The sequence below is a fragment of the Bufo bufo genome, chromosome 2 (genome assembly GCF_905171765.1).
Source record: "Bufo bufo chromosome 2, aBufBuf1.1, whole genome shotgun sequence".
NCBI classification, from domain to species: domain Eukaryota; kingdom Metazoa; phylum Chordata; class Amphibia; order Anura; family Bufonidae; genus Bufo; species Bufo bufo.
The window spans coordinates 40,248,629-40,274,128 of record NC_053390.1 but is presented as its reverse complement, the minus strand read 5'-3'; the positions used below and the strand labels follow the sequence as shown (position 1 = coordinate 40,274,128).

At 48.2% G+C, this 25,500-nt stretch overlaps 1 protein-coding gene across 2 annotated transcripts in view; it reads right to left on the bottom strand.

Moving 5' to 3' along the window:
• The window catches only part of NADK2 (NAD kinase 2, mitochondrial), a 35,908-nt gene extending 24,116 nt beyond the window's left edge, over positions 1–11,792 (bottom strand). For both annotated transcript variants that reach the window (XM_040420968.1, XM_040420969.1), the window contains exons 1-5: positions 11,346–11,792; positions 9,437–9,525; positions 9,067–9,155; positions 7,218–7,299; positions 4,503–4,586 (exon numbers count right to left, since the gene is read on the bottom strand). In XM_040420968.1, the coding sequence (XP_040276902.1) occupies positions 4,503–4,586; positions 7,218–7,299; positions 9,067–9,155; positions 9,437–9,525; positions 11,346–11,597 (596 nt within the window). In that variant the 5' untranslated portion in view covers positions 11,598–11,792. The remainder of the gene's footprint in view (positions 1–4,502; positions 4,587–7,217; positions 7,300–9,066; positions 9,156–9,436; positions 9,526–11,345) is intronic.
• Positions 11,793–25,500: the final 13,708 nt, after the last annotated feature.

The following is a 25,500-nucleotide window of genomic DNA, read 5'->3' as shown; positions in this document are numbered from 1 at the left end:
ACTGCCATTTTGACTATTTTTTCCATTTTCGCTGTTTTTAGTATGGAATAAATATTTTTAGAGAGAGATTAATTGCCAAAAAGAGTAAAACTAACCCTAAAATGTTCTTTAATTATATAAATGGTAAAAAGTATAAATCTGAAGGTGTCGGCCCTTTACAGAGTGATGAGGGGAAAGCAAAGCTATTAAATATATGCAGAGAGTTCGGCAAAGCCAGCCGAACTGCCAGTCACAGCGAAGGGGCAGTGAAGGGGGCATGTGTAGAGAAGCACGCCGGCAGGGGGTTACAGAACGTTTTCAGTACTTTAGCTGCATCGGCCTTCAGGAAGAAAGGCATCATCAGAAACACACAGCTGGCTACACGCAGGTACTGCTGGCGGCTTGGGATGGTTTTGGGAGGTGACAGGTTCCCTTTAAGTAATGTCATAGCCAGACCCTTATTTCTGATATTTGCAGACTCTATACTGACAGGGAATGTCCCACAGGATTGGCGCATGGCAAATGTGGTGCCAATATTCAAAGAGGGTCCAAAAACAGAGCCTGGAAACTATAGGCCGGTAAGTTTAACATCTGTTGTGGGTAAACTGTTTGAAGGTTTTCTGAGAGATGCTATCTTAGAGCATCTCAACGGAAATAAGCAAATAACGCCATATCAGCATGGCTTCATGAGGGATCGGTCATGCCAAACTAATTTAATCAGTTTCTATGAGGAGGTAAGTTCTAGACTTGACAATGGATGTCGTGTATCTGGACTTCTCCAAAGCATTTGACACTGTACCGCATAAAAGGTTAGTATATAAAATGAGAATGCTTGGACTGGGAGAAAACATCTGTATGTGGGTAAGTAACTGGCTGAGTGATAGAAAACAGAGGGTGGTTATTAACGGTACACACTCAGATTGGGTCACTGATTGCGCTGGCTGGGAGACACGATGGTGGCAATGGCACTTGGGGCTGGTGGCGCTGGCTGGGGGACATGGATGATGATGGCCATGTAATTTGTATACATACAGAAGAAAATAATATATTGCGATATATAGTTATATCGCACATGCTTCAAATCATATCGCAATATAGATTTTAGGCAATATCGCCAAGCCCACCAACTACAGAGGACAATATACTGTATATTAGGGTTGTCACGACACCAAAATTTTGATTCGATTTCAATGCCATAAAAAAGTATTGCGATACTCGTCCAGACGAAGGTCCGCCGAAACGCGCGTCGGCATTGGCACCATCCCAGAGGAGACACATAATGGGTAAATAGACTCTTTCTTTTATATGTATTTGATATTCTTATGCACTTGCACTTTATTATTGGTTATATATGTAATTGAGTCACCATTTGTGTCTCCTCCTATGTGGATGTCGCCTCTTTCCCTGCACTTGTTTTTTTGTATGAATTGTCAATTATGTCAATAAATTATATTTATATTTCATGCGATCTGGTAATTATATATATATATATATATATATATATATATATATATATATATATATATAATTACCAGATCGCATGAAATATAAATATAATTTATTGACATAATTGACAATTCATACAAAAAAACAAGTGCAGGGAAAGAGGCGACATCCACATAGGAGGAGACACAAATGGTGACTCAATTACATATATAACCAATAATAAAGTGCAAGTGCATAAGAATATCAAATACATATAAAAGAAAGAGTCTATTTACCCATTATGTGTCTCCTCTGGGATGGTGCCAATGCCGACGCGCGTTTCGGCGGACCTTCGTCTGGACGAGTATCGCAATACTTTTTTATGGCATTGAAATCGAATCAAAATTTTGGTGTCGTGACAACCCTAATATACAGTATATTGTCCTCTGTAGTGTGTGTGTGTATGTGTGTGTGTATGTGTGTATATATATGTGTGTATATATATATATATATATATATATATATATATATACACATACACACATATATACACACACACACACACACACACACATACATACACTGCTCAAAAAAATAAAGGGAGCACTTAAACAACACAATGTAACTCCAAGTCAATCACACTTCTGTGAAATCAAACTGTCCACTTAGGAAGCAACACTGAGTGACAATCAATTTCACATGCTGTTGTGCAAATGGGATAGACAACAGGTGGAAATTATAGGCAATTAGCAAGACACCCCCAATAAAGGAGTGGTTCTGCAGGTGGTGACCACAGACCACTTCGCAGTTCCTATGCTTCCTGGCTGATGTTTTGGTCACTTTTGAATGCTGGTGGTGCTTTCACTCTAGTGGTAGCATGAGACGGAGTCTACAACCCACACAAGTGGCTCAGGTAGTGCAGCTTATCCAGGATGGCACATCAATGCGAGCTGTGGCAAGAAGGTTTGCTGTGTCTGTCAGCGTAGTATCCAGAGCATGGAGGCGCTACCAGGAGACAGGCCAGTACATCAGGAGACGTGGAGGAGGCCGTAGGAGGGCAACAACCCAGCAGCAGGACCGCTACCTCCGCCTTTGTGCAAGGAGGAACAGGAGGAGCACTGCCAGAGCCCTGCAAAATGACCTCCAGCAGGCCACAAATGTGCATGTGTCTGCTCAAACGGTCAGAAACAGACTCAATGAGGGTGATATGAGGGCCCGACGTCCACAGGTGGGGGTTGTGCTTACAGCCCAACACCGTGCAGGACGTTTGGCATTTGCCAGAGAACACCGAGATTGGCAAATTCGCCACTGGCGCCCTGTGCTCTTCACAGATGAAAGCAGGTTCACACTGAGCACATGTGACAGACGCGAGTCTGGAGACGCCGTGGAGAACGTTCTGCTGCCTGCAACATCCTCCAGCATGACCGGTTTGGCATTGGGTCCGTAATGGTGTGGGGTGGCATTTCTTTGGAGGGCCGCACAGCCCTCCATGTGCTCGCCAGAGGTAGCCTGACTGCCATTAGGTACCGAGATGAGATCCTCAGACCCCTTGTGAGACCATATGCTGGTGCAGTTGGCCCTGGGTTCCTCCTAATGCAAGACAATGCTAGACCTCATGTGGCTGGAGTGTGTCAGCAGTTCCTGCAAGACGAGGGCATTGATGCTATGGACTGGTCCGCCCGTTCCCCAGACCTGAATCCAATTGAGCACATGAGGGGACATCCTCTGCGTCTGGAGGAAAGAAGGTTTGTACACAAACATAGAAAAGGATTCTTTACGGTAAGAGCAGTGAGACTATGGAACTCTCTGCCTGAGGAAGTGGTGATGGTGAGTACAATAAAGGAATTCAAGAGGGGCCTGGATGTGTTTCTGGAGCGTAATAATATTACAGGCTATAGCTACTAGAGAGGGGTCGTTGATCCAGGGAGATATTCTGATTGCCTGATTGGAGTCGGGAAGGAATTTTTTAATCCCCTAAAGTGAGGAAAATTGGCTTCTACCTGACAGGGTTTTTTTTTGCCTTCCTCTGGATCAACTTGCAGGATAACAGGCCGAACTGGATGGACAAATGTCTTTTTTCAGCCTTATGTATTATGTTACTATGTTACCACAGACTGTCCAGGAGTTGGCAGATGCTTTAGTCCAGGTCTGGGAGGAGATCCCTCAGGAGACCGTCCGCCACCTCATCAGGAGCATGCACAGGCGTTGTAGGGAGGTCATACAGGCACGTGGAGGCCACACACACTACTGGGCCTCATTTTGACTTGTTTTAAGGACATTACATCAAAGTTGGATCAGCCTGTAGTGTGTTTTTCTACTTTCATTTTGAGTGTGACTCCAAATCCAGACCTCCATGGGTTGAAAATTTTGATTTCCAATATTTTTTTTTTTTTTTGTGTGATTTTGTTGTCAGCACATTCAACTATGTAAAGAACAAAGTATTTCAGAAGAATATTTAATTAATTCAGATCTAGGATGTGTTATTTTTGTGTTCCCTTTATTTTTTTGAGCAGTGTGATATATATATATATATATATATATATATACATACACACACACACACACACACACACTACAGAGGACAGTAGAATGCTGCAGATGGATCTGGATAGTTTGGAGGACTTGGGCAGATGAGGTTTAACACTGACAAATGTAAGATTATGCACATGGGAAGGAATAATGCAAGTCACCCGTACATACTAAATGGTAAAACACTGGGTAACACCGACATGGAAAAGGACCTAGGAATTTTAGTGAACAACAAACTAAGCTGCAAAACCAGTGTCAGGCAGCTGCTGCCAAGGCCAATAAGATAATGGGTTGCATCAAAAGGAGCTCGCCCTAGGACACCTGCATTACGGTTTGGCAGGTGTACCGCCCCAGTCAAACTCCCCACCTACCACTGCCCTTAGAGCAATTGGAGCATATTCGATTTGTGTAGAATTAATTCGGGTCTGAATAGAATTTATTTTTTTAATTCAGCAAATCAGACTCCAAAATGAATTTCAAGAAATAGGCTCATCTCTAGATCGAAGCTAATCATTAAAGCACGTCCTGAAATACTGAAACCTCTGCCAAGGGCATGACAAGAATCGTACCTGAACTCACCGCGATAAAGCTTGTGGAGTGCCTCCGGGAAAGAGCGAGTGTACCGCACGGGTAGGCAGAGGTGGCCTTCAGATCTTGGGAGGGAGAGAAAATATAGAAAGGTGATTCCAATGTAGAATAACAAATCACACGATGTAGTAATATAAAGAGTAACGTGCACCCCCCTGTAGGGCAATATAAGGGACAGTTCTTTGCCCACCCTGTCCTTCAATACCACATCATCATCTTGCCCAGGGATAGATGTTTTTTGCTTTGCCTCCGGAATTCATCGATGTGCACTGGAACCCCCCGGATTGTGGTAGGACATATGGTTTCTGATTTGGTGCCGCCGAGCACTTGTTATTGCCGACCACATCTATGCTTTTTGCTTAAAGGGGTTCTGCACTTTGTTTTAACTGATGATCTATCCTCTGGATAGATCATCAGCATCTGATCGGCGGGGGTCCGACACCCGGGACCCCCGCCGATCAGCTGATTGAGAAGGCAGCGCCGCGGCCTTCTCACTGTTTACCGCTGGCCCAGTGACGTCACGACTAGTATCAACTAGCGTGGGCGGGGCTAAGCTCTGTTCACTTGAATGGAGCTTAGCACCGCACACGCTAGTTGATACTAGTCATGACGTCACTGGGCCGGCGGTAAACAGCGAGAAGGCCGCGCCGCTGCCTTCTCAATCAGCTGATCGGCGGGGGTCCCGGGTGTCGGAGGATAGATCATCAGTTAAAACAAAGTGCAGAACCCCTTTAACTTTAATAATTTATTTTCATTTTGAAGGATATCTTTTCAATTCACGCGTCCACAAAATGGGTCCGCAAAATTGCGGAATGGGTGCAGACCCATTCATGTTCAATGGGGCCGGAATGTGCTGTCCGCATCTGTGCTTCCGTTTCCGCAAAAAAATAGAACATGTCCTATTCTTGTCCGCAATTGCAGACAAGATTAGGCATTTTCTATTATAGTGCCGCGATGTGCGGTCCACAAATTGCAGAATGCACATTGTCGGTGTCCGTGTTTTGCGGATCCGCAAAACACTTACGGACCTGTGAATGGACCCTCATAGTAACATTATTAAAGGTTACGTTTTATCTTCATGTATATTCTAATGGATTGCCTTCCTTGTACAATGTTATAATATACGTACCGTTTCTATGTTAGACAGTATATTATAGCGCATTTGTATTGTGCGGCAGTTGTGTGCGGTTCTGCTGCGATACCGCAGGTATATAGAGGGACAAGCGTTATTGGGACAAATAATTTCTACTGGTGTGATATACCAGTCGCCCCCCAAAAAAAGTGATTGAAGCGGGGTGTTATATATCAATATACGTTCTTTATAGTGCATTTGCGCATGCGCGTACGCGAAAAATATATTGCCGATATTTCGCATTGAAAAAAAAATAAATAAATGGAGATCGCAAATTTGAATAATACATCTGGTATGTCACTGTCCATGTTGTGGGACTATTTGTGCACTTCTAGTAATTATTTCTCGGCTGCAAATATGAGCTAAAGGTTTTTCAGGTTCGCCTGCCATTAAAATGAATGGGACCCGCCGCGAACTTGTGGTTCGCGAACCCGGCAGATGTTCGTCCATCACTATTGTCCACCACTTTACAAGTGATCAGCAGGGGTCCGATATCTCGCACATCATCCACCACTCAGCTGTACTACAGTAGCTCCGGCGCTGGAAGTACGCCACTCCATATGTTGTGGACTGGACAGAGCTGGCTAAAATTATGTTTTACTACATATAAACGAGCCTCTAGACTTTGATGGACAGGGTTAGGCGAGAGACTGCCTGGCCCTGTCAAAGTAAAAAGGGCGCAGCAGTTGCAGAGAGAGCAGAGCCTCTAGGTGTAACAGCAAGACCCCCGTTGCTCCTAGAGGCTCATTTGCATGTATTAAAACTTCATTTTTCTCAGCAATGCGGGCACATAGGAACATGGGGCCAACACTGATGCCTTCAGCTGACAAGCGCACATGTAACAGATCAGCCAGTTTCACTGGTACAGATCTGCGGACAGATGCCCTTTAAATTCCAATCCCTGCAGTATACATAAATCTCTTCCATAGTGGCCCCTAGCATTAGTAACATTCCTCATGGTGGCCCCCCATCAGTAATAATGTCCCCCCCATCCACTTGCAAGCACAGGGACAGTCGTTCTTCACTTGATGCAGAAGGACCTTCACTCTCAGCATGATGACGTCATCACGCACTGGGAGTGCAGGTCCTTCCGCATCAAGTAAAAAGGAACTGTCTCTGCACATGCAAGTAATTTTTTTTCATTAGACGGGTGCACTCCTGTCTATATTGCCATTCAAAACAGTCCCATTGATTTCAATGGGGTCCGTCTGGATGTGAAAACCGCCAAAAAAAGGACAAGTACAATTTTTTTACGCCCGCTATTCACTGGTCTTTAAAAAAAAAAAAAAAAAGGGCCCATGTGAATAACCCATAGACTGCAATGGTTCTGAAAACAGCCTTTGGCATGGCATTCTTCCACACGGTCAGTATTTGATCAGTGATTTCCATCAGTGATTATGAGCCAAAACCAGAAGTGGAGTCTCCGCAGACATAAGGTGTAAGGGAAAGATCTGCCCCTGTTCTGTGGTTAGAGCCGCACCTGGTTTTGGCTCACAAATCACTGATGGAAATCACCTTAAAGTGGCGTTACGTCTCTGACACTGTGTGGGCTGCAGGAACTTACCTCTCTGGGTCAGTGTTCACACCAATCACAGGCTTAGACTTGTCGAGCACTTTGCTGGCAGCGAGGAGCATTGTCCCGTCCCCTAACAAGATATGACAAAGTCAAATAAATGTCTGTAAGTGGAGCATATATCACACCAGAGACCAACCAGGTGGATGTTACCACCGTGCATTAAAGGGGTTGCCCAGGATTAGGGCTCATGCACACAAACTTATTTTTTGTCTGTGTCCTTTCCTTTTTTTTTTTTGCGGCACGTATGCGGAACCATTGACATCAATGGGTCTGCAAGAAAAAACGGAAATGACCCAGTGTGCATTCCATTTCCGTATGTCCACCTGGCCGTTCCGCAGAAAAGATAGAACATGTCCTATTCTTGTCCGTTTTGCAGACAAGGATAGGCATTGTTACAATGTATTCGCCAAAAAAAAAAATCGGATGCGATACAGATGCCACACGGTCTTTATCGGTATTTTTTGCAGATCGCAGGAAACATATGGTCGTGTGCATGAGCCCAGAGAAAAACATGACTGCTTTCTTCCAAAAAAACAGCACCACACTAGTCCATAGTTTGTAGGTGGTATGGCAGCTAAGCCCCATTCACATGAATAGAGCCGAGATGCAAAACCGCACACCGCCTATAGACAGGTAAGGTGCCGTCTTCGGAAGAAAGTAACCATGTTTTCTAATCCTGGACAACCTCTTTGAAACTTGGGATCACTTTCACCTATTTTTGTAGAATGTATTAAGAATGCACACATCCTATTTGTGAATTCGGGGTTAATGGGGGGAATCTCCTGTTTAGGACCCTCTGGCCACAGTGGAAATCGCTTACAAAGGGCTGCAGGAAATCCAGAGTGGACCAGCTCTATGTAGCCCTCCCAGGTCACCAGGAAAAAGTCCTGACGTGGACATGTGATCTCCTCCCGACCAATCAAGCCGCTGCTTTGTACATTGCAGGTGGCCTCTTCTGGCAGCAGGGGGGCGCTGATGACGTGGCCATGTGATCTCCTCCCGACCAATCAAGCCGCTGCTTTGTACATTGCAGGTGGCCTCTTCTGGCAGCAGGGGGGCGCTGATGACGTGGCCATGTGATCTCCTCCCGACCAATCAAGCCTCTGCTTTGTACATTGCAGATGGAGCTGATGACGTGGCCATGTGATCTCCTCCCGACCAATTAAGCCTCTGCTTTGTTGACTGCAGGTGGTGCTGATGATGTGGCCATGGGATCTGCTCCCAACCCATCAAGCCTCTGCTTTGTACATTGCAGGTGGCCTCTTCTGGCAGTAGGGGGCGCTGATGATGTGGCCATGGGATCTGCTCCCAACCCATCAAGCCTCTGCTTTGTACATTGCAGGTGGCCTCTTCTGACAGCAGGGGGGAAATGATGACGTGGCCATGGGATCTGCTCCCGACCAATCAAGCCTCTGCTTTGTTGACTGCAGGGGGTGCTGATGATGACGTGGCCATGTGATCTCCTCCCGAACCAATCAAGCCTCTGCTTTGTACATTGCACGTGGCCCCTTCTGGCAGCAGAGGGGCGCTGATGAGCGGGCAGCACCCAGACCCATGTTCTTCTCGCAGGTGACATGGTGATCACTTGGCTCACTCCTCATATTGTGACATCCCTATGTCAGACGCTCAGTTGCATTTTGTGCCGCTCTGTGATTTTTGGCAGAAATGGGGGCGAGTTCAGGGACACGGCCGGTCCTATGACTCGTTGTGCAACATGAGCTGCCCGGGATTTGAGGGAGGCTGGAAGAATTTGAGTCAGACGAGAAGGAATGGCAGGTATGGGAAAGCCAATGTGAAGGCAGGCCGGTTATTAGGAAAGTGCAATATAAATGTCTACCTCCTGCAGAGATGATGGCGTCGGCCCACCGCACCGTCTCCTCGTCGTAGTCTCGCCTTTTCACCACCCTCACATCAATGCCTTCCTTCCTGAAAGAAAGGAGCAAAGAGAGACTGGGGTTGTGGTCAGTCACATACATCATGGCCGAGCCTGCCAGAGTGGGAACCCTGCGGTCCGCTCTGGTTAGTGGAGGTGGTCCCGAGCTCCATGATGTCCATAGGACCCCCTATGGTCAGGACACATCCGCCAGAGCCCAGTACAAACATTACATCTCGCAGAGCGTGCTTTGTGCAGACAACGACCTGGAGATCTGCTGCTCGCTGACCACCCCACTTCGCCCCAAATCACCGGGGGCTACAATAACACTGACCGTAGACTCTCCACCACGTGCTCCACGTTTTCTGAATGGATGGTGTGTCGCTGTAACAGCCCATTGTAACTGGAGCCTTTCAGTGCAAGCTGGAAAATAAAGTCAGATGTTACCCGGACGGATCCGCAGGAATCACAGCGTCAAACAAGCATCAATACACTGGAAACACTTGACATGTAGCAGGGGCCCTTTAAATGACTGAGGTCTCAGTAAAGCCGGCTGAGGATCAGCTATGAATGACGGGGTTAAACGCAGGTGAATCCGGCATAAGCTGTGACAGTATTATGTCTGGGTCACCACTGCGCCTCTCAGAGATTAACCATCTGCAGGCATCGGAGCAGCCAATGGCACCCACAACATAGCAGAGGCATACAGTGCAGGAGGATCAGTACAGCGCGGGGTATACTGGAGGAGCGGAGGATCAGTACAGCGCAGGGTATACTGGAGGAGCAGAGGATCAGTACAGAGCAGGGTATACTGGAGGAGCAGAGGATCAGTGCAGAGCAGGGTATAGTGGAGGAGCAGAGGATCAGTGCAGAGCGGGGTATAGTGGAGGAGCAGAGGATCAGTACAGAGCGGGGTATAGTGGAGGAGCAGAGGATCAGTACAGAGCAGGGTATAGTGGAGGAGCAGAGGATCAGTACAGAGCAGGGTATAGTGGAGGAGCAGAGGATCAGTACAGAGCAGGGTATAGTGGAGGAGCAGAGGATCAGTACAGAGCAGGGTATAGTGGAGGAGCAGAGGATCAGTACAGAGCGGGGTATACTGGAGGAGCAGAGGATCAGTACAGTGCGGGGTATACTGGAGGAGCAGAGGATCAGTACAGTGCGGGGTATACTGGAGGAGCAGAGGATCAGTACAGTGCGGGGTATACTGGAGGAGCAGAGGATCAGTACAGTGCGGGGTATACTGGAAGAGCAGAGGATCAGTACAGTGCGGGGTATACTGGAAGAGCAGAGGATCAGTACAGTGCAGGGTATACTGGAGGAGCAGAGGATCAGTACAGTGCGGGGCATACTGGAGGAGCAGAGGATCAGTACAGTGCGGGGTATACTGGAGGAGCAGAGGATCAGTACAGAGCAGGGTATACTGGAGGAGCAGAGGATCAGTACAGAGCAGGGTATAGTGGAGGAGCAGAGGATCAGTACAGAGCAGGGTATAGTGGAGGAGCAGAGGATCAGTACAGAGCAGGGTATACTGGAGGAGCAGAGGATCAGTACAGTGCAGGGTATAGTGGAGGAGCAGAGGATCAGTACAGAGCAGGGTATACTGGAGGAGCAGAGGATCAGTACAGTGCAGGGTATAGTGGAGGAGCAGAGGATCAGTACAGAGCAGGGTATACTGGAGGAGCAGAGGATCAGTGCAGAGCAGGGTATAGTGGAGGAGCAGAGGATCAGTGCAGAGCAGGGTATAGTGGAGGAGCAGAGGATCAGTACAGAGCGGGGTATACTGGAGGAGCAGAGGATCAGTGCAGAGCAGGGTATAGTGGAGGAGCAGAGGATCAGTGCAGAGCAGGGTATACTGGAGGAGCAGAGGATCAGTACAGTGCAGGGTATAGTGGAGGAGCAGAGGATCAGTACAGCGCAGGGTATAGTGGAGGAGCAGAGGATCAGTACAGAGCGGGGTATACTGGAGGAGCAGAGGATCAGTGCAGAGCAGAGTGGGGGACCCCAATCACGTGAGTCACCACAGCAGAGGGTCAGGTGACAATTCACTGCTCCCCTTTCCTTGGTCGTCAAGGTGAATCAGGAAAGTCACGTGACCACCCCCATAAAAAAAAATATTTCTAAACGTCCTCCTGACTACGACTACAGTCCAGCGCAGCGTCCATGATAAGTGGTTGCTTAGCGACATAATACACCCCTGACCCCCCAAAACTTCTAGCGCCCCCTGCCGGCCACCTACTCACCAGCTCCCTCAGCTCGTCCTCCGACAGCCCCGCGTACCGGTACCGCTGCTGCTCGAACTCATAGCGGGTGGTCTTGGTCACCACGGCCACCTTGCCCGGTCTGAAGCGGCCCGCTTTACCAGGCCCGTAATGGGCGGCTCGCGTAGACGCCCGCATCGGGCGGAGGAGGAGGGCGGCGGCGGCGGGCGCCCGGCGGGTGACGATGAGACGCCCGGAGCACCGCCCGCACAGGAGGACCCTGCACGAGCTCATGGGTCATCGGGCGCTAGACTCCGCCGCACACGGGCCTGAGGGTTGCTGACAGGAGGGCGGGGTGACCCGAGGTAGGGCGTTAGGTAGGTTAGTCGTTCCTGCTCCCGCGTGCAGAGGGAGGCGGAGGGGGAATGATCCTCTCCCTCCCAGCACTGATCACAGTCCGGCTGTTATGGGACATCCGCCATTTTCCCGTAGACCAAAAAAAATAAAAAATTTCTAAACGTAATAACGCCTTTGTTGCCCATAGCAACCAATCACAGCGCAGCTTTCATAGTTCAACAGCAGTCTACAAAATGAAAGCTGCGCTGCGATTGGTTACCACCATGAGCTGCAAGGGTTCATATAGATCTCCCAGTAAATGGCGGGTGCTATGAGTGACTCTGCTGCTTTCTGCACCCTTAACCCCTTAGTGACCAAGCGATTCATTTTTATTTTCCAAGAACTATAACTTTTTAAAAATTTTCCCTCAATGCAGCCTTTTTTTTTTTTTTAGGAACGCCATTTTGGGGTACACATAAATTACTGATTAACTTTTATTAACTCTTTCTGGGAGGGGGATGGGGGGAAAAACAGCAATACCGCCGCTGAGTTTTTACGTAATAAATTTTGGGGGACGTTCATTTTTCGGTGTAAATAATACAGAGATTTAGCAAAACTAGCATAGTTGCCCCTGGCAACCAATCAGATTCCACCTTTCATTTTCCAAAGGAGCTGTAAAATATGAAAGGTGGCATCTGTTATGGGCAACGAAGCCAGTTCTACTTTACACCAGTTTTGATAAATCTGCTCCACTAACTTTACTCTTTGGGCCAGTACGATTACAGCGATACCAGGTACATACAGTTTCTTCATCGTTTTATTACTTTTGCGCTATAAAACCCGTTTTGTAAAAAGAAGAGAATGTTTCTGCATCTCCGCATCCCAAAACCCACAGACACAATGATACCAAATATGTTGAAGAGATTTTATTTTAGATTTTTTTTTTTACTGAAAAGTGTTTTTCAATGGAAAAAGGGTATATTTTTTTACTTGGATTTTTTATTTAATAAAACAATTTTAACGATTAAATAGTCTTACAAGAGGACTCTAAGGCCTCTTTCACACGGGCGTTTGCGGGAAAAGGTGCGGGTACGTTGCGGGAACATGTGCGATTTTTCCAAACATTGTAATGCGTTTTGCACGCGCGTGAGAAAAATCGCGCATGTTTGGTACCCAAACCCGAACTTCTTCACAGAAGTTCGGCCTTGGGATCGGTGTTCTGTAGATTGTATTATTTTCCCTTATAACATGGTTATAGGAGAAAATAATAGCATTCTGAATACAGAATGCATAGTACAATAGCGCTGGAGGGGTTAAATTTTTTTTTTTTAAATAATTAAACTCACCTTAATCCACTTGCTCGCGCAGCCCGGCATCTCTTCTTTTTTGCTGTGTGTAGGAAAAGGACCTGTGGTGACATCACTCCGGTCATCACATGGTCCATCACATGATCCATCACCATGTTAAAAGATCATGTGACGGACCATGTGATGACCGGAGTGACGTCACCACAGGTCCTGTTCCTGCACAGAGCAAAGAAAGAAGACAGAAGAGAAGCCGGGCTGCGCGATCAAGTGGATTAAGGTGAGTTAAATATACAAACCGGATTCCAAAAAAGTTGGGACACTAAACAAATTGTGAATAAAAACTGAATGCAATGATGTGGAGATGGCAAATGTCAACATTTTATTTGTAATAGAACGTAGATGACAGATCAAACGTTTAATCCGAGTAAATGTATCATTTTAAAGGAAAAATACGTTGATTCCAATTTTCACGGTGTCAACAAATCCCAAAAAAGTTGGGACAAGTAGCAATAAGAGGCTGGAAAAAGTAAATTTGAGCATAACGAAGAGCTGGAAGACCAATTAACACTAATTATGTCAATTGGCAACATGATTGGGTATAAAAAGAGCTTCTCAGAGTGGCAGTGTCTCTCAGAAGCCAAGATGGGTAGAGGATCACCAATTCCCACAATGTTGCGCAGAAAGATAGTGGAGCAATATCAGAAAGGTGTTACCCAGCGAAAAATTGCAAAGACTTTGCATCTATCATCATCAACTGTGCATAACATCATCCGAAGATTCAGAGAATCTGGAACAATCTCTGTGCGTAAGGGTCAAGGCCGTAAAACCATACTGGATGCCCGTGATCTCCGGGCCCTTAAACGACACTGCACCACAAACAGGAATGCTACTGTAAAGGAAATCACAGAATGGGCTCAGGAATACTTCCAGAAACCATTGTCAGTGAACACAATCCACCGTGCCATCCGCCGTTGCCAGCTGAAACTCTACAGTGCAAAGAAGAAGCCATTTCTAAGCAAGATCCACAAGCTCAGGCGTTTTCACTGGGCCAGGGATCATTTAAAATGGAGTGTGGCAAAATGGAAGACTGTTCTGTGGTCAGACGAGTCACGATTCAAAGTTCTTTTTGGAAATCTGGGACGCCATGTCATCCGGACCAAAGAGGACAAGGACAACCCAAGTTGTTATCAACGCTCAGTTCAGAAGCCTGCATCTCTGATGGTATGGGGTTGCATGAGTGCGTGTGGCATGGGCAGCTTGCATGTCTGGAAAGGCACCATCAATGCAGAAAAATATATTCAGGTTCTAGAACAACATATGCTCCCATCCAGACGTCATCTCTTTTAGGGAAGACCCTGCATTTTTCAACAAGATAATGCCAGACCACATTCTGCATCAATCACAACATCATGGCTGCGTAGGAGAAGGATCCGGGTACTGAAATGGCCAGTCTGCAGTCCAGATCTTTCACCTATAGAGAACATTTGGCACATCATAAAGAGGAAGGTGCAACAAAGAAGGCCCAAGACGATTGAACAGTTAGAGGCCTAAGAAGACAGGTTGGCATTAGCAGGAGCTGTTCAAACCCACATGCAGTTGTGCATATATATAGGGGAGCAAATCCTGCACTTGTGGCCCGTTGCTAATGGCGATCCCCAGCAAAATGCATACGGTGGAGGATGCCCGCGGCGAACCACAAGTACCACAATAGACATCCTACACAAGGTAACAAGTGCGGATGTGATAATAAATATAACAATATAACAAAATAACAAAGACAGGTGCACTCTGCAGTCTCACTAAACCCTCAAACTGATTTTAAAATTGAGAGATTAGTCAACATGTCTAAGCCCGGGCACCACGCCAAGGTCTCTCAAGTAGCCCGGGACCTAACACTCTCCTACCTGAGCCGTATGGGCAATACCAGGAGCCAGTGGGCAAATTACAGGAGCATAAGGCCGACTCACAAACAGCTCACCAGTTACCTCCAGCATGTAGCCATGCTTGCAATGGGAGGAGGGAGGAGTCTGCGAGTCCCACTCAAGACTGGCTGATATGTCCCAGGCCTCACAGGTGCACCTAAATGTGGCCTGAAGATGGAAAACAGGCACATTTAAATTGGAGTTTATACACCTCCAGGAATCTCTATATATACAAACTAAGAAGACAGGTTGGCATTAGCAGGAGCTGCTCAAACCCACATGCAGTCGTGCATATATACAGGGGAGCAAATCCTGCACTTGTGGCCCGTTGCTAATGGCAATCCCCAGCAAAATGCATACGGTGGAGGATGCCCGCGGCGAACCACAACTACCACAAGATGCCCACTGGCTCCTGGTATTGCCCAAACGGCTCAGGTAGGAGAGTGTTAGGTCCCGGGCTACTTGAGAAACCTTGGCGTGGTGCCCGGGCTTAGACATGTTCTACACCGTAGGACATGTTGACTAATCTCTCAATTTTAAAATCAGTTTGAGGGTTTAGTGAGACTGCAGAGTGCACCTGTGTTTGTTATTTTGTTATATTGTTAACAGTTAGAGGCCTGTATTAGACAAGAATGGGAGAGCATTCCTATTTCTAAACTTGAGAAGCTGGTCTCCTCGGTCCCCAGACGTCTGTTGAGTGTTGTAAGAAGAAGGGGAGATGCCACACAGTGGTGAAAATGGCCTTGTCCCAACTTTTTGGGGATTTGTTGACACCATGAAATTCTGATTCAACATATTTTTCCCTTAAAATGGTACATTTTCTCAGTTTAAACTTTTGTTCCGTGATTTATGTTCTATTCTGAATAAAATATTAGAAGTTGGCACCTCCACATCATTGCATTCAGTTTTTATTCACGATTTGTATAGTGTCCCAACTTTTTTGGAATCCGGTTTGTATATTATTATTTTTTTAACCCCTCCAGCGCTATTTTACTATGCATTCTGTATTCAGAATGCTATTATTTTCCCTTATAACCATGTTATAAGGGAAAATAATAATGATCGGGTCTCCATCCCGATCGTCTCCTAGCAACCGTGCGTGAAAATCGCACCGCATCCGCACTTGCTTGCGGATGCTTGCGATTTTCACGCAACCCCATTCATTTCTATGGGGCCTGCGTTACGTGAAAAACACACAAAGAGGAGCATGCTGCGATTTTCACGCAACGCACAAGTGATGCGTGAAAATCACCGCTCATGTGCACAGCCCCATAGAAGTGAATGGGTCAGGATTCAGTGCGGGTGCAATGCGTTCAACTCACGCATCGCATCCGCGCGGAATACTCGTCCGTGTGAAAGGGGCCTAATAGATAATGTTATGGTCGCTTCTAAAAGTCATTGCACTGTGGATGCAGTACAGTGTATTTTACTGTCAGTGCTATAATGACATCCACCAGCAGGCTGCGCCAGAGAGGCACAACCTGCTGGGAAACGCTGGAGGCAGGCCTGGGGGCTTCACTGACATGGGCCCCCCTGTGATCTAATTCGTGGGGTGCTGATTGGAGCCAAAGAGAGCGCCCTCCCTCTACACCATTAGATACCACGGGTGCTATCCTACCCTTATGTCATGGTCTTACCTTCTTGCTGTTCTCCTTCGTTTGACATGTGCTGGCGGCCATCTTGGTTTCTGGGTTTCTTGTAGCCTTCCACCCTGCGGCTCCTCCTTCCCACTGGGAGGAGCTGGATGCCTAGCTCATATATATAGGAGGTCTGTGGCTTCAGTTCCTTGCTTGGTCCTCCTGTGTTCACATGCTTCTAAGATTGCTGCTGCTTCTGGTTCCTGATCCTGGCTTCGTCTGACTACCCTTCTGGTTCCTGATCCTGGCTTCGTCTGACTACCCTGCTGGTTCCTGATCCTGGCTTCGTCTGACTACCCTGCTGGTTCCTGATCCTGGCTTCGTCTGACTACCCTTCTGGTTCCTGACCCCTGGCCTCTCAAAGACTCTGCTTCGGTTTCACCATCCGTTTGGACTTTTGCTTTACAGCTTTATTTTCAATAAAGCCTTCTATTTTCACTTATCTCTTGTTGTACGTCTGGTTCATGGTTCCGTGACATTAGGACCAAGCCATGAATTCTGACGGTACAGGGTCATCCTCGCTACCCATGCTGGTTGCCAGACTTGATCAGCAGGATCACCTGTTGGGTCGGTTCGCTGTGGCGTTGCTAACCCTGCTTGAACGCACGGCTTATTTCGCTCCCGTTGCCGATGGGTCGGTTGTCGCTCCTACTGCCGCTCCGGTTGTTGCGCCAGAGTCTACCCCGACACCTGTTGTTGCGCCTGCGGTGTTTCGGGGTATGACCGGTTCTGCCCCTCTTCCACAGCTCTTTGGGGGAGAGCCAACTCAGTGCCGAGGTTTCCTTAACCAGGTGGGCATTTATTTCGAGTTGCTGCCACATGCCTTTCCTACTGAGAGATCAAAGGTGGGCTTCTTGATCTCGCTGCTCTCGGACAAGGCCTTGGCCTGGGCCAGCCCTTTATGGGAGAACAACAATCCGGTGGTTGCCGAGTTTTCCGGTTTTGTTGCTTCTCTTCGGAAGGTATTCGATGTGCTGGCTCGTGCTGCCTCTGCTGCGAAGCTCCTTATGTCCATCAGACAGGGTTCACGATCCGTAGCTGAATACGCCATTGAGTTTCGTACCCTGGCAGCAGAGGTGGGCTGGAATAATGAGGCTCTGGTCGCTGCTTTCTCTCATGGTCTCTCGGATGCCTTGAAGGATGAGGTTGCAGCTAAGGACCTACCAGTGGAGCTCGAGTCTCTTATCTCTTTCCTGATTTTGATTGACACCAGACTCAGGGAGAGACCTTCCTTTAAGGAGAGCCTGCGGAGGTCTTCTAACAGATTGGCGCCTACGTTTGCTGTCCCACCCGTGCCTCCCTCTCCTCCCACGCCTCCTGGGGATGACTTGTCTGGGGGTGAACCCATGCAGCTGGGGTTTGCTCGCCTGTCCGAGGGGGAGAGGGTACTCCGGAGACGCGAGGGCCGATGCATGTACTGTGGTCTCGGTGGGCATTTTCGGTTGGCATGTCCGAACCGTCCGGGAGAACGCTCGCACCTGAGATCCTGTCGGGGGCAGATCTTGGGTGGAGTCTCCTCGTCCCCGGTTTCCCGTGTTGACAAACCACTGATCACTGTTGTCCTCTCCTGGGTCGGGGGCTCGGTGACGACCCAGGCGTTGGTGGACTCTGGTGCTGGTGGTTTGTTCATTGATAGTGTGTTCGCTGCCGCCAATTCCATTCCTCTGCAGGCTCGAGGTTCCCCACTGGCTCTTGAGGCGATAGACGGCAGACCCCTTCTGCCGCCACACGTGACTCATGAGACCCTTCCAGTGGGGATAGCCATTGGTGCCGTTCACAGAGAGTCGGTCTGCCTCCAGGTTATTTCGTCTCCACACTACTCGGTGGTCTTGGGGTACCCCTGGCTCCAGAAGCATAATCCGACTTTCGATTGGAGATCGGCCGAGATCCTCTCGTGGTCATCGCAGTGTGGGGCTAGTTGCATCCATGGGTCTGTCAAGTTGCTGTGTACTTCCTCTACTCTCTGTTGCCTCCTGAATACGAGGAGTACCGGGATGTATTCGATAAGGTGCGCGCGGTTGCTCTACCTCCGCACCGCCCATACGATTGTGCCATAGACTTACAACCTGGTGCCGTTCCTCCTCGTGGCAAAGTCTATCCACTGTCGGTAGCGGAGAATGAGGCCATGGAGGAGTACGTGAGGGAGGCGCTTTCACGCGGACACATTCGCAAATCCTCGTCCCCGGCAGGGGCTGGATTTTTCTTTGTGAAAAAGAAGGGCGGTGAGTTGAGGCCTTGCATCGATTACAGGGGTCTCAATCGCATCACGATCAAGAACGCTTACCCGATACCCTTGATTTCCGAGCTGTTCGATCACCTTAAAGGGGCCACGGTCTTTACCAAACTCGACCTGAGGGCGGCATATAACCTGGTAAGGATCAAGGCGGGCGATGAGTGGAAGACCGCGTTTAACACCAGGACCGGTCATTATGAATCCTTGGTTATGCCCTTTGGGTTGTGCAATGCGCCCGCAGTCTTTCAGGAATTCATCAACGATGTTTTCCGTGACCTGTTGCAGCAGTGTGTGGTGGTCTATTTGGATGACATCTTGGTATATTCTGAATCCATGGAGGCCCACATTCTGGATGTCAGACGAGTGTTTGCAACGGTTACGAGAGAACAAGCTGTTCGGTAAGCTTGAGAAATGCGAATTTCACCGATCCCAGGTAACCTTCTTAGGTTACATCATTTCCGCTGAGGGGTTCTCCATGGATCCTGAGAAGGTTTCGGCTGTCTTACAGTGGCCCCAGCCCAGTGGTCTTCGTTCCCTGCAGCGCTTTTTGGGCTTCGCCAATTATTATCGGAAGTTCATCAGGGACTTTTCCATGCTGGCCAAGCCTCTCACGGATCTGACCAGGAAAGGCAGTAATTCCCAGGTCTGGCCGCTCGAGGCCATCCGAGCTTTTGAGGCCCTAAAGTCCGCTTTTGTGTCGGCTCCGATTCTGTCGCATCCCAACCCTGGGTTGCCCTTTGTCCTCGAGGTGGACGCGTCTGAGACGGGAGTAGGCGCCCTTCTGTCTCAGCGTAGAACACCAGAGGGTCCTCTGCTTCCTTGTGGGTTTTACTCCCGGAAACTGTCTTCCGCGGAGTGCAACTATCAGATTGGTGACAGGGAGTTATTGGCCATCGTGCAGGCCCTTAAAGAATGGAGGCACTTGCTCGAGGGTTCGGTGGTTCCGGTTCTCATCCACGGCAGATGTTTTGTGCCTGAGGAGTTGCGCACTCGGTTGTTGCGAACCTACCATAACTCCAAGACCGCGGGGCATCCTGGAAAGAATCAGCTGTCCTGGGCTGTTTCACGTCTGTTCTGGTGGCCTTCCCTACGTTCCGACATCGCCGCATATGTAGCGGCATGCTCCGTTTGTGCCCAGAGTAAGTCCCCTCGGCACCTTCCGTTGGGCCTTCTGCAACCCATAGCCACCGGGGAGCGCCCATGGTCACACCTGGGGATGGATTTCATTGTGGACCTCCCTGCATCCCGAGGCCATACGGTCATTCTCATGATTGTGGATCGGTTTTCCAAAATGTGCCACTGTGTTCCTCTCAAGAAGTTACCCTCTGCACAAGAGTTGGCCACGATTTTTGCCAGGGAGGTCTTCCGGTTGCACGGTTTGCCCAAGGAGATTGTGTCGGATCGGGGGAGTCAGTTTGTGTCCAGGTTCTGGCGCGCCTTTTGCTCCCAGTTGGGGATTCATCTCTCCTTCTCCTCGGCCTACCACCCTCAGTCCAATGGGGCCGCAGAACGATCCAATCAGGCCTTGGAGCAATTCCTTCGTTGCTATGTCTCCGATCACCAAGACAATTGGGTTGACCTCCTGCCTTGGGCTGAGTTTGCCAGGAACACGGCGGTGAACTCTTCCTCTGGGACGTCTCCCTTCATGGCCAATTATGGGTTCCAACCTGCCGTGTTACCGGAGGTATTCTCTCCCCAGGATATTCCGGCTGTGGAGGATCACCTTTCCGTCCTACGTGCTTCTTGGGTACAGATCCAGAAGTCCCTTGAGGCCTCTGCGCAGCGCCAGAGACTCCAGGCTGATCGCAGACGAGCGCCTGCTCCTTCCTACCAGGTCGGAGACCGTGTATGGTTGTCCACCCGCAACCTCAACCTTCGAGTGCCCACTCCCAAGCTGGCGCCTCGCTTTGTTGGTCCCTTCCGAGTGCTTCGCAGGGTAAACCCGGTAGCCTATGCCCTTGCGCTTCCTCCTGGCATGCGGATCTCTAACGTGTTTCATGTCTCCCTGTTGAAGCCACTGGTGTGTAATCGTTTCACTTCCTCGGCCTCGTCCGGTCCGAGTGGGCAATCGTGAGGAGTATGAGGTGAGCAATATCCTGGACTCACGCCTGGTCCGCGGTCGGGTGCAGTTTTTGGTCCATTGGCGTGGTTATGGTCCAGAGGAGCGTTCCTGGGTTCCCTCCGCAGATGTCCATGCTCCTGCCTTGCTCCGAGCCTTCCACGCACGCTTCCCTCAGAAACCGTTTTTTTGCTCCGCGGAGGAGGGGCCCTTGAGGGGGAGGTACTGTCATGGTCTTACCTTCTTGCTGTTCTCCTTCGTTTGACATGTGCTGGCGGCCATCTTGGTTTCTGGGTTTCTTGTAGCCTTCCACCCTGCGGCTCCTCCTTCCCTCTGGGAGGAGCTGGATGCCTAGCTCATATATATAGGAGGTCTGTGGCTTCAGTTCCTTGCTTGGTCCTCCTGTGTTCACATGCTTCTAAGATTGCTGCTGCTTCTGGTTCCTGATCCTGGCTTCGTCTGACTACCCTTCTGGTTCCTGATCCTGGCTTCGTCTGACTACCCTGCTGGTTCCTGATCCTGGCTTCGTCTGACTACCCTGCTGGTTCCTGATCCTGGCTTCGTCTGACTACCCTTCTGGTTCCTGACCCCTGGCCTCTCAAAGACTCTGCTTCGGTTCACCATCCGTTTGGACTTTTGCTTTACAGCTTTATTTTCAATAAAGCCTTCTATTTTCACTTATCTCTTGTTGTACGTCTGGTTCATGGTTCTGTGACACCTTAGAACAGAGCCTGCAAAGTGACGGAGAGCACACTGCGTGTGCGCGGCCTCCCTCTATTCATCGCCGAATATAACCGAGCGGCGTGCTCGGCGATTTTTGGAAGTCCCTTTCGGAAGCTCACTGCGCAAGCACAGCCACTGCTCCATTGACTTCTATGGGGCTGACGGAAATAGCCGAGCCAGTGCTCCCATAGGGATGAATTGAGGGCGGGTGGGCCCTCCGACACATTGCGTGCTCTGTTCTAAGGATAGGTGGGGCTCCAAGAGATAGGACCCACACCTATTAGACATTGGGGGAAGATCCTAGCGATATGCCCCCAATGTCCAAGATGGGACAACCCCTCTAAGTATGAGTGTAAATTTAGCAGCAAAAACTGCATCCAATCATTTGCCAACAACATATCTGTCACTTGCAGACGTGGATTTCGAGGCAATCTGCTTGAAAAACACTTGAAATAAGCGTCCGACTCATTTAAATGAGAATTGGCGCCATGGTTTATGCAGCGCAGATTTTGTAGTAAAAAAGAGGGAATTTACATGTCAGTTCTTGCAGTGGAAATCTCAATGGGGATAAGTCCGTGCGGGGGGGGGGATATGTTAGACTACAGGGGCTTGGTGCAGTCCCCAACAAACAAGAGCTGCGCTCCTGCTGTAGCGGCCCAGAACGACTGAAGCTCCAATCTGGGTCGTTTAACCCCTTAGATGCTACAGTCAATATCAACCGCAGCATCTAAGCTGTTACAGAGGGAGCGGACACCCTCAGTCTCTCATCGGTACCTCGCGAATGAGATTGCAGGGTGCCGATGTCTGTGCAAGGCAGGCTGGGACCTAAGATGGGCCCCAGGCCTTCCTGTCATGTATCCTAGCAGGCTGCGCCTCTGTGGCGCAGCCTGCTGGTGGCTGTCAGTATTAGCTCTGTCAGAATCATGCATTGCTTTGCATAAGCAATTGCAATGTATTATAGAAATCATATTGGGGCTAGTAAATAGTTAAAAAAAAGTTTTTCTTTGGAAAAAAAGTTTTTTTTTATGGAAGAAAAAATAGAAAAATAAATTCCCCTCCACTTATTTGGTATTGCCGCGTGTGTAATGACTTCACTAAATAAAAAAGATCAAAAAGTGTTCTGTACCCCAAAATGATACCAATGAAAAGGGATGCGGTGGTGCAAAAACATAAAAGAAAAAAAGTTTTTATTGTGCAAAAGTGGTAAAACAGAAAGAAATATATGCATTCGGTATCACTGTAATCGTACTGACCCAGAGAGTAAAGATATCATGTTATTTATGTAAAAAAAAAATGATTCCTGTAAAAACTTAGTGGCGGTATTGCTATTTTTTTTCTCATCCCTCTCCAGAAAGAGTCAATAAAAGTTAATCAGTAAATGGAGCCATTAAAAACTTTTCCTGCAAAAAACAAGCCCTCATACGGTGGCATAGACCGAAAAATAATAAAAAAGTTATAGCTCTTGGAAGGCAACTTGGCCAAAATGGGCTGGTAACTAAGGGGTTAAAAGGGGCAGGGCAATGGCCAAAAATATTTGTGCGCCACAACCCCATCTGTCCCGGGGACGGCAATGAAGAGGTTGGCAAGTATGATCCAATGTGTATGGGGCCCGTTGGATCCAAATACCCCATCCTTTTCTTAGCGGGGAGATAATAATTATCCCCTGTCCACAGGATAGGGCATACCAGATTGATGGGGGGGGTCCTACCACTGCGACCCCCCGATCACAAGACTCAGGGCCCCTTACCCCATGGAGTCCCCCGAAATGAATTCACATCTATGGGAATGGCGGCCATAGCCGAGTACAGCCATTCAGTCACCCTTCCCTGGGATTCCCAGCAGCTTGGACCCACCAACCTCTCTAAGCCTACCCGTGGCATGTCCGGCCGCCAAACTAGTCTGTGGCTGCCTCCTGCAGGTCCTGGCATAGGCCTCTTTCTGCTGCCCATAGGGTGCTCACGTTCCCTCTGATACTTAAAGGGCCAGTGCATACGCATCGTAATTCTCTCCAGCCTATGTCTGGTCACTTTAGGTTATTTAACCCCTTCACGACCGCCATCGTACAGTTAATATAACCCCCGTTCCCTATAATTAAAATAAAAATAAACATCATAGGCATCACTGCTTCCCAAAACGCTTGTATTTTAAAAATATCCCATATGGTGAACAGCGTAACTAAAAAAAATAATTCAAAATGGTCACTTTGCCGCTTTTTTCGTTTCTTTACCTTAACAAAAAAATTGAATAAAAGGTCAAACACACCTCAAAATGGTATCACTGAAAACTACAGATCAGCCCTTACACAGCTCCGCAGACGGAACTATTAAAAAGTTTATGCGGTCCAAAACCGAAGAAAAACTATACAAATTTAGTATTTTTGTAATCGTACTGACCCGGAGAAATGTGAACGGAAAAATACAAAAGTTATGGCTCCTGGGAAGACCGGGAGAAAAAAATGAAAATGCAAATGGGAAATTGCTGGGGCTGAAAGCTTTAAGGCACCTTGTCCAATGGGAGGGGGACCAATAGGTTGTTCCGTAAGGCACCGACTTGTGCCTGATTTCTGGATTGTGACCCTTCACTGCCTGCTTCGCAACAGTGTCTCTGATCCCCATGGGTCAGCTGTCAACCACACAGATACTACTCCAGGAGGTAGCAACCTGGTGGTTCCCCTGCAGCGAAGTCCAGATCCCTGTACATCTGTGGGATGTACTGGAAAAATAAGTCCGATCCTTTGAGGCTGCACCAAGCTGCTAACAGGATCTGATAGCACAGGACTCCTCAGAGGTCTTGGGTAGTGTTGAGCGAACTTGTTTTAAGTTCGGCGTCTAAAGTTCGGCTTCCGGTTAGCGAAGAATCCCGATATGGATTCCGAATTCCGTTGTGGTCCGTGGTAGCGGAATCAATAATGGCCGCTTATTGATTCTGCTACCACGGACCACAACGGAATTCGGAATCCATATCGGGATTCTTCGCTAACCGGAAGCCGAACTTTAGACGCCGAACTTAAAACAGAAGTTCGCTCAACACTAGTCTTGGGGATGCCATGCCTTGATAGGTCAGGCTTGTTTGGTGGCATGAAGGCGATCTACAGGTGGCTTTAGGGTGGATTCACATGTGCTGGTCATTTGATGCCTCGGGCACATATCCACCTGTCTGAGGGCGTAGTCCCACGTCTGTGTCTTTAATGAAATCCGTAATAAGGCGGTCAGTGATTCGTCCGTGAAGAACCGTGTTTGGTCTAAGTGTCCATTTTTGCTCTCCGTGTGTCATTCATGTTCCACTGACACTGCACTGCTGAAAATTAATTTTGAGAGCATTTCCTATACACAGGTCCGTGTTTTTCATGAACCCCGGCCTAGACTATAATGGGCTATATTCCTTCAAATCCCAAGACTTGTTGGAAAATCGTATATTGACTCGTAGGGAGCCACTTCCAATAGGTGGCGCTGGCGAGAAGGTTCTCTTTCTTGGGAGATACCTTTGCATATTGGTTTTACATAAATATTGTACAGTAGCTGGGGCGTTCACGGTGAGTGTACCCATGTCTTCCTTTTGACTTACCGTACTGCCGATTCCCTGGCATTATTCTTGCCCGTACACCTTCAATAGAATGCTCAACAGCTTTTCTTTTCGGTCTGCTCCTATGGGACAGAGAGACTTCTTGGTCTCCTCAAGCTCCAAGACTTTAAGGGGTTATCCCATGAATAATGTAAAAAATGTAGAAAATCAGACATCATATAGTACATGACTACCTCTAACAAAGCCAGAACCAGCCCTGTACCTCACATGGATCCACATGGATTGTGGCAGTTGAAGGATAGAACTGAGCATGTGCTTCCGTCTCAGTGAACAGGACAGAGAAATTTGAAAAAGAGCAAACAGCAGGTGGCGCTATACAGATAGATTTCAGTGAATGACTCAGTGGCTATAAAAAAATTTTTTAATTACATGCAATTACAAAAGTATTCAGATCCAGG